The 9,630-nt window shown below is 37.4% G+C and overlaps 3 protein-coding genes across 3 annotated transcripts; 2 read left to right on the plus strand and 1 right to left on the minus strand.

The window, feature by feature from the left end:
• Window positions 1-2,886: 2,886 nt before the first annotated feature.
• Window positions 2,887-3,121, plus strand: H6S33_008823 (uncharacterized protein; the record flags this gene model as incomplete). Its single annotated transcript, XM_044840261.1, has 1 exon — window positions 2,887-3,121. A coding segment is annotated over one exon (235 nt), but the record flags the coding sequence as incomplete, so codon positions are not given.
• Window positions 3,122-3,313: 192 nt separating this feature from the next.
• H6S33_008824 (uncharacterized protein) lies at window positions 3,314-3,857 on the plus strand (the record flags this gene model as incomplete). Its single annotated transcript, XM_044840267.1, has 2 exons — window positions 3,314-3,729; window positions 3,825-3,857. Coding segments are annotated over 2 exons (449 nt in total), but the record flags the coding sequence as incomplete, so codon positions are not given.
• A 2,638-nt stretch (window positions 3,858-6,495) lies between these two features.
• Window positions 6,496-6,705, minus strand: H6S33_008825 (uncharacterized protein; the record flags this gene model as incomplete). Its single annotated transcript, XM_044840268.1, has 1 exon — window positions 6,496-6,705. One exon carries the CDS (start codon window positions 6,703-6,705, stop codon window positions 6,496-6,498), a length of 210 nt encoding a protein of 69 aa, XP_044687545.1.
• Window positions 6,706-9,630: the final 2,925 nt, after the last annotated feature.

Consider the following 9,630-nt stretch of genomic DNA (forward strand, 5'->3'; position numbering starts at 1 on the left):
CCTGTAGGGGAGTAGATTCAACCATTAATTATAGTGAAGAAGATTCATGCATTAATTATAGTGAAGTAGCCCCACGGCCTTGGTGGTAGATAATGAGAAGATTTCTGTGAATACCTCAATGGCTGCGGCGTACCCAGCCCCCCTCTTCTCTCATTCATTTTCGTAGAAAATGAACGTAGAAGAGGCCCCCCCCCCCCTTCTCTCTTTTTTCAAAAAAAACCTCTCTGAAAGAGAGAGGAGCCGGGGCGCCACCCCTCTCGAACAGCCTTCTCAACGCGGGGCTGAAAGCCCCGCGTTGAGAGAAGTTTTTTTTTTTTGAATAAAAAAAAGAGAGGGCTATTAAAAGGATAATAACTGGGACTAGTTTTATTCCCTGGATGTGCCAGGAATATTTAAAGGTATGAAAAGGAATGGTGACCAGGATACTTTGGACCAGGATACTTCGGATCATGTCGGAATACAAAAAAAGGAGCCTCCTATATTATACGGAGGCCAAAACAAGGCCCTACTTTGCAATAATATAGGAGGCTCCGCCGCCGACCGGCCGCAAAAAAAAACAAATATATTCCAAATGGATTTCCTTTCCTTGTCCTGCATGCAGTCCTTTTATTCCAGCGTCCCCCCTCTTATTTATTAGGAGCCGGGAGGGGGGAGACGCATCCCTCTCTCTCAGAGAGGGACGCTACTTGGGTAATATATACCTGAGCCTGTATGCAGGCGTGTATGTCCCCTGCTTACATGAAGGGTCGCCCCCCCTTTGGCTGAGGGGATACTATACCAGAGTAGTGCCTCCTCCCCCCCCCCACTTGGGGGGGTAGGGGAGGGAGGTGGGAAAAGGAAATAGGGACAAGGGGGGGGGGGTAGGTTGCTTAGCCTCCGGGTGGGCATGCAGGCTGCATGCAGGGAATATAATATTGGCTAGGAGTGGGGGGGGAGGGGGGGGGAAGTCAAGGGCAATAAAGGGACAGAAAAGGCGTAGCAGGCCGGTTAAAAATTTCAAATTATTTTTAACCGGCCTGCATGCACCCTGCATGCAGGCTGCATGCAGGGGGGGGGGGGAAAAGAAAACTAAATATCACTTCTATAAGTAATATAGGTTTAAACCCTCGCTTCTACGAGTAGAATAGACTTTACATAAAGTCGTAGGGTGGTATGCATGCATGGAGGGGATCTGAATCTGGTAGTGGTAGTGGTGGTGGGGGGGGGGTATTCAAGGACAATTGTGAAGAGGTAGCATTCAATAAGGAGGGCATACAGGAACTACACAGATCAGCGAGGGGGGGGGGAGAAGACAAGTAGGGACAAGTAAGGGACTACTTCTGCTTGCATGGCATAAATACATGGGCAAGGTCAAGGTCAATAAAGGAATGTCAAAATACTACAAGAAATATATAATAAGAAAGGGATTAGCTCAGTGGTAGAGCGATTGGTTTACACCCTATAGGTTGCAAGTTCGAATCTTGTATCCCTTATTATTACACCCATTAGCATTACCGTATCCTTATCCTATCCTCGGGTTTAACATAAACTTAATCTAGTTAAGGTTTAACCTTAACCCAAGTTATGTGTTATAAATATATTCTCATATAAAAAGGTAAGGTTGGCTCAACAAAAAAGTATTGACATTACAGTTTATAGATCGAAAGAAAAGAAGAAAACTAAAAAAGCAAAGCGAAAAAGTACCTCGATTTTTCTTTATCTATAAATCTGGTTAGTTATTATGTATATTTTATGGCCAAAAAATAGATAATTGCATTAAAATTTAAAGATATAATAAATTATTAAACCTTTTTTTTATTTTACTCAATTTTTCTGCATGCTGGCTGCATGCGTCCTCGAAGAGGGTGCATGCATGGCTGCTTCGCAGTAAGCTAAAAGAAATTAGTGCTTCGCTAATTGAGAGTAAAAAGATATAAAAAAAGGCAAAGCGATCAGGTCGTTATAATTAAATTAAATATCCAATATATATAAAAGCAGTAATAATATACTATATAAAATGAAAAACATAAATTAATAAATAAGAAAAAAATGAGAATTTTAAAAAGTTATCCCTTATTAAGAATGGTAAATTCTTATGTAATAGATTCTCCTCAACCCTCAAACATTAGTTATTGATGAAATTTTGGTTCTTTATTAGCTTTATGTTTAGTTATACAGATCATAACAGGAGTTACTTTAGCTATGCACGTGCGCTGTGGTAACAACGCAATGTCGTGGGATTTGATCCCGTTCGTTCCTTTTCTAGCGATCGTGTCATCTGAGTTAGGTATTACAGAAAGTGTAATGCTGAACATAGCATCTCAGCCAGAAGTGGGAGGTCGTTGAAAACCGATATCTAACGATTATACTGCAAGACACAACTACTATGATGAGACTCATACTAGTCAAACAACAATAACCACTGCCTCCAAGCTAAGAGGGGCCCTCGTCGGTTACAGGGGTCTTACTCTCTTGAGTAAATGTAGTGCATGTTTACTTATCGAAGGAGAGAGTACAGGTTCTACAACAAGTACAATTAAGGTTATGGGTGTTGCATCTAAGGTGGTAGTACGAACATTGACTTTGAACACAGGATTGCCTAAGGGAAGAAATTCCTATGGTAACGGATCAACGGTAGTACCTGGCGTAGCCCCTAAAAGGCTGCGATACGACTCAAGTAATATTGGGTGAAAGGGAAGCGTTGAAGCCTCATTATTATTCAAAAGAACATACGTCTCCGGAGGAGATACGGGTTTAAAATCCAACGTAGGTTTAAAGTTGAATAAACTCTTGGACAGATCTAGATCGGGACCAGATCAAGTTATAGACCGTAATCTGTACAACATACTATCTAGCGTTGAAATGTTAACCTATGCTTATGAGAACATAAAGAGTAAACCGGGGAATATGCCTCCTGGAGTCTCCCCGGAAACTCTGGATGGTATCTCTAAAGAAAAATTGGAGCAGCTCTCAGCCCTACTTAAGAGTGAGAAATTTAAGTTCGCTCCTAGTAGAAGAATTGGGATTGGCAAACCATCAGGAGGAACGCGCCCCTTAACCATCGCCCCACCAATGGACAAAATTGTTCAGGAGGCCATGAGATTAATACTAGAAGCAATCTTCGAACCCTTATTCAAAGACTGTTCGCACGGGTTCCGACCAAATCGAAGTTGCCACACGGCACTGAAGAGAGTAAGTCAAGAATTTCAACCAGCACAATGATTTATAGAGGGTGACATATCTAAATGTTTCGATTCCATCCCCCACGATAAGCTCATGAAGCTTATTGAGGATAAAATCACAGATAGAAGCTTGACAAAATTAATCTGAAAAGCCCTAACTGCGGGATATTTCGAATTCCAAATCTTCAAAAGTAACATCATTGGTACTCCTCAAGGGTCCATCGTAAGCCCTATCCTATCAAATATATTTCTAGATCAACTTGACCACTTTGTGTTGTCCCTTAAAAAGGACTTTGACAAGGGAGACAAAGCCATAAGAACGAAAGAGAGCAGGTATTACGAATATCATGTCCTCAAAGCTCGAAAGGCCGGAGACAAAGCCCTAATGCGTAAACACATCGCCGAAAGATCTCAATTTCGGGCCATTGACTTTGGAAATGACGGCTTTAAAAGACTGTCCTACATCAGATACGCCGATGACTGGATAGTAGGAATAAGAGGAACCCTCCAGGAGGCCAAAGAAATACTCAACAAGATAAGTCTTTTCTGTGCATCTATTGGTTTAACAGTGAGCGAAAGCAAAACTAAGATAACAGCCATAAACACAGATCCCGCCCTATTCCTTGGTACATCAATATCAAGATCTAACCATAGAAGCCATAGCAAAATGGGAACTATGCGTCGATTAAGACGTAATAACCTCGGCCTAAGATTTGAAGCCCCTTTAGACAGAATAAATAAAAAATTGTCTCAAGCGAAATTTATGGTCAATGGAAAGTCGGCTCCGAAATTCCTTTGATTACATAACGATCACGACCAGATAATCGTTCTTTACAACTCAGTCCTCAGAGGATATTTAAATTACTACAGCTTCACTCACAACTATGGTAGATTAGCTACTTATTTGGAATACATCTTAAAACAATCATGTGCTAAACTGCTAGCGACAAAATTTACACTCGGAACTATGGCACAAACATATAAAAAGTTTGGACATAGACTAACGAGCCCGAAAGGAAAAACATTCTTTAAACCGTCATACCGAGCCACATATAAGTATATGGAAAAGCCTAATCCAGTGGTAGGAGCCTTATCTCGAGAGAAGACAAACGCAACGTTCGAATACTTAAGATGTAAGAATTGTGACTCCGACTACCGGGTAGAGTTCCATCATATCAGAGCCATGAAAGACCTTAACCCAAAGATCTCTTACATGGACCGGCTTATGGTAAAGGCCAACCGAAAGAGAATACCACTTTGTATAGCTTGTCATATGATGAAACACAGAAAACGCGAAACAGTCTTCGATCAAACTACCTAGAAAATCCCAATAGCATTAATGGGGGGGAGAGCCGTATGATGGGAAACTATCACGTACGGTTCGGGAAAGGGTGACTGCTATCCCACCCCACCTTCGGTGAGGGAAATCCGAAGGAAGCAGTCATCTAGTTCACTACAACCCAAGTGTTTTAGAATCATTTAATTCTGTTGAGCATATCATGAGAGATGTTAACAATGGTTGATTAATTCGTTACTTGCACTCTAACACAGCTTCAGCTTTCTTTTTCCTAGTTTATCTGCACAGTGCGACAAGAAGTTGATAATTACAATGAGGTGAAATTCCTCCTCGAATGACCCTTCGAGTCCCTACCCGAACATGCGTTAGAAGTAATTCTTTGGTGTGAAGCTTTGGGAACAATGCTAAACAAAAGTTAGTTAGGGAAAAAGCTAAGGTAAGCGAAAGCGAAGATATGTATTTACGATTCGTAATTCTATTTTTTAATTCAAAAGTAATGAGTAAAATAGAAGTTCGTAAGAGTGTGAGGTGTTGTGCAACCGAAGTCGGGTCTCCCTCGTTATTATTTAAATGAGGCAAATGCGACGAATCAAAGTATCTACCTAAGGCTAAAATAAAATAGTGTAATATCGAAACTTGGTAAGCCCAATGATTACCTATCTGTCCTTTATCTTATCCACGGCTTGGTCGAAATATGCTGAGGTGGATAGATAAGGGGTAACTATCAGAAGGAGGTGCTTTATAATATTAGTTTTAATAGAAGTGAGCATATCAATCAGTGGGTAAAAGACAATCGAAAAAGCGAATGCCAACTAGTAATAGGTTGGATAGAGTTTTCTCAAATCTGAAAGGATGCTGACTTCGATATGGGTGATCTAATCTACACAATAAAAACCAAAATAATTTTCTATCATCTTTTTTTTTTCGACCTTTCTGCAAAGCGGGGTGAGCTACGCTCACTGCTTCGCGTGCTACCTCGTGGCACCCCCTCCCCGACTCTCTCATTTATTTACTAGCCCTGATCAAGGCGGGGAGGACCCCGTGATTAAGGAAATAAACGGAGTAATACCTCTATCGAAATCTGCGATAATATTTCGTTGTGCCCTGGTTGACGCGTGAGAAATACTAGACCCGTTGTGGTTGTAGCTCAATACCGTGACTGTAAGGTGGGTAGTGGGACTAAGGTTCTTCTTGCATTATCTGGTGGTGATTCCGTAGTCACAAGTAAAGAACAAGTAGAATTGAGTCCAATGTAATGGGCGTAAGCCCTGTGACAGAAGCCATTCTAGAGGACTAACCCTCCTCTTTGACGGTCCTACCTTTAGTCTAGCCTAGTGTGCAACCGAATATTATTAAAGTCTGCGATATCCTGTCCTCTGTGTTACTATTGATTAAGATTTAAGAAAAAAAAATAATTATGTTAAAAACCAAAGGTCTTCTGTCACAGGGTATCGCCTTCTTTACTTTTGCAGTTATCTTAGTGTGCCTCTTAAATTTTTATGCTTTCAATTCCCTTGATCTAGCCGCATTCCTTTCGTTAAATCTGAGCCAACAAAGATTTTATTCAAGTAAAATTCCTAATAATAAAAATGATAATACAAATAAATTAAATTCATCTTTATCCCAAAAAGATGGATATGTTATAATAAATGGAAAAATGATTTTAATGTCTTTAACAGAATTAGAAATACTTATTGAAAAATATAAAGATGAAGCAAAAGAGTCTTATCATAATCAAGAATTTTCTTCTGATTTCTTGTTAGCTATGCGATATTTATTCAACGGCTTTTTTCAAGCAGAAGGTAGTTGATCTGGAAAATTCCACTCTAGTTCTAGTCACCATTTTAGCCCAATATTCTCTATTGGACAAAATGTAAGTGATAAGAGTTTACAATTTTTTTCTTTATTGTGAGTAATATTAGGTTGTCAATTAAAGTGAAGTATTTCCAAAAATCTATCTGGAAAATACCATATACAATTAAGAAGCACTAATAAAGAATATATAATGTCGGTTCTTTTTCCTTACTTATCTTTAACTTATGGTGAGAAGTTTACAGCAATGGCTAAACTATCACGAATAGATGAGTTAAATTGTTTAAACACATTATCTTCCCGTCTTGAAATTATTAATTTAGCATATAGCTTAACACCAGGGGGTAGAGACCGTACTACTTCATTAGAGGAAAAATTCTCACTTGTTACTGAAAATTCTGAAGATTTGATTACACCTGACTCATCCGCGGACATTTCTATGTCAAATCAATTTGAAGCAAAAGAAAATACTACTTTTTTAAATATAGTTTTTATTTTAGGTTTCTTTTTAGGGGATGGTTGTGCTTACATAAGAATTAGAGATAATGTCACTGGTCTTTTATTTATTCCTAAATTTGAAATAAAACAGAAAAATACTACTAGTAATTTGTATCTGATGGAATTAATTTGTAATTTTTTAATCAGCAAAGGGGTGCAAGCTTGTTTAAGAACAGACTCCTATTATGTATTATGTGTTATTGAGGGAGTAGAAAATATATCTAACCTTTTATTACTATTAGAACCCCATTATGAGTTATTTTTCTGAAAGACTAATCAACTTAAAATGGTTCAACAGTTTGTAAAATTAATTACACTGGATAGTCGTAATTTATTGCCAGTTAAATATCTTATGATTAAAACTATTTATTCAATAGAAAATAACAGGGATTATACAATGAAACATTGGCTTAATAGAATAGACGAAATTTTTAACAAAAAATCAGTCAGAAATACTTCTGGTGAGTTTTACATTTCACCTGTTATTGATAAAGTAAATAAAACAGGTAAAGTAACTAAGTGGTGTGTGCATCTTCCTTTATTTTTAAAATCTAGTCCAAGAAGTAAATATTTCTCTTTTGAAAAATATGGTGGACAAGATATAGCTTTAAAAGAAGCAATCGCTTATAGAGATTCAGTGGTTAATAGATGATTTACAGATCAGGGATATGTTGCAGATCCTTTAATTGTGGGTAGTGATACTTAGTGTTTCAAAAGCTAATCCAACTGCCGGTCCGCAATTCTTTTTAGTTGCGCATTACTGCTTAGCCTTTAGCCTTAGCCCTTTTTTTGTTTCCTTCCCATCTCCTAGCTTCGCTCACCCCCCCCCACTTCGTGGGGGGGGAGCGATGCATCTCGCGCGCTGCGCGCGCGGACGCTTCGCTCCGGTAAAGGGCGGGGTGGACTACGGAGCTGGGGAGTGGGCTTATTAAATTAAACCTAACCCCATAGGGGAGGCAGGATTTTATGCAGAAAAAAAAAGAAAAAGAAAAATGAAAATGAAAATGTTGTATAATAGAAAAAAATTGTGTATAAAAAAAAATAGATTGCTCGAGCCATGTGCTGGGAAACTAGCATGCATGGTTCTTAGCGGGGGAAAGTCTGAAAGGACCTACCTATCGCGATTCGGAAGAGGTTTATATTATGGATCTTACCAAAATCCAAGAACATTAGTTTGAGGTATAGGTACTGTAATTTTTATCTTAATGATGGCTATTAAGAAGTGGCCAAATTGAATATTAGTTAATATTATTTATAAAGGAGGAACTAGATCTTTAAGTTTACTCGCATTTAATAGAGCTAGAACTAGAGCAATATTACGTGTGGGACCACATAGTAAAGAAGTTCTATCAATTATTATAAGTGGCAATAAGAATTTAGTTACTATTTGTAATAAGAATAACCGACTTAATCCTCAATTCGTAACTGGATTTTCAGACGGTGAGGCCTATTTTAGTATAGGTATAACTAAACGTACAAACGGTTGGGTAGCATCGCCAGCGTTTGGAATACATTTACATTGTAGAGATTTACCTTTATTACACAATATTCAAGATTTTTTCGGGGGTATTGGAAACATTTCAACAGGTAGTAAAAGTCAATCAGTTACTTTTTATGTGGGAAATTTAAATGAATTAGTTAACGTTATTATTCCCCATTTTCAACAATATTTATTAAGAAGTGCTAAAAGCATAGACTTTATATTGTGGGCAGAATGTGTAAAATTAATAGCGGCTAAAGAACATTTAACAGAAGATGGATTAAATAAAATACTTTCCTTAAAGTCTGCTCTAAATTTAGGTTTATCTGAACAAGTAAAAACGCAGTTCTCGAATGTAGTTCCTATGGTTCGTCCAACTTATTCAGTAAGTGTGGTTCCTCTAGACCCTAATTGGATAAGCGGATTTTCGGATGGAGAATCTTGTTTTTATGTTTCTATTACTAAAACCAATCAAGTAATAGCTTTTTTCCAGGTAGAACTACATAATAGAGAAACAACTTTAATACACAAAATACAAGAATTTTTTGGAGGCATTGGTAAAATTAATTTCCCATCAAAGCGAGAGCTAGCTCGTTTTACTGTAACAAAACAACAAGATTTGTTAAATGTAATAATTCCACATTTTGATACTTATGCATTAGAAGGCAATAAAAATAAAAATTATTTAATCTGGAGAGAAATACTGTTATTAGTTAAATCTAAAGCACATTTAACCCCAGAAGGACTGATTAAGATAGGAAAACTAAAAAAAGAACTTAACAAATAGATGAACAACAAATTTTTAATAATGAAAACTTTAACTATGTTTATTAATTTACGCAATTTCAGGGGCATACTTGGCCCCCTAAATACGTATGGTCAATACTACAAAAGACCATATTTTACTGGATGTAAGCTTGAAGGATCTGGATCAGAAGGTGACCTCAAGAAAAAACGTTTATTAAAATTTGAAAAGAGAAGAATTAGTAGTCTAGATAAATATTTGCAAGAAATTTTAATAGGTCTTTTACTTGGGGGTGTTTATGCTCAAAAACGTAGAACAAAAGATAATACGTGTTTATTTTTTGAAAAGAGTATTCTGGAGAAAGATTATATTTTTCATTTATTCGAGTTATTTAAAGATCATTGTAGATCAGGACCTAGAGTTTCTGAGCGTCTTGCTGATAAATGTAGAAGTAAAGTATATACTCGGGTACAATTCGCTACTTATTCTTTACCGTGCTTTGATGAATTACATGATACGTTTTATCCTAAAGGAAAAAAAATAGTCCCATCAAACATAGAAGAACTTCTTACACCTTTAGGATTAGCCTATTGGATATGTGAGGATGGAAGACATCATAAAAAACATAAATATACAA

This window comes from Morchella sextelata (genome assembly GCF_020137385.1).
Source record: "Morchella sextelata strain SCLS chromosome Unknown scls_29, whole genome shotgun sequence".
In the NCBI taxonomy this organism is placed as follows: Eukaryota; Fungi; Ascomycota; class Pezizomycetes; order Pezizales; family Morchellaceae; genus Morchella; species Morchella sextelata.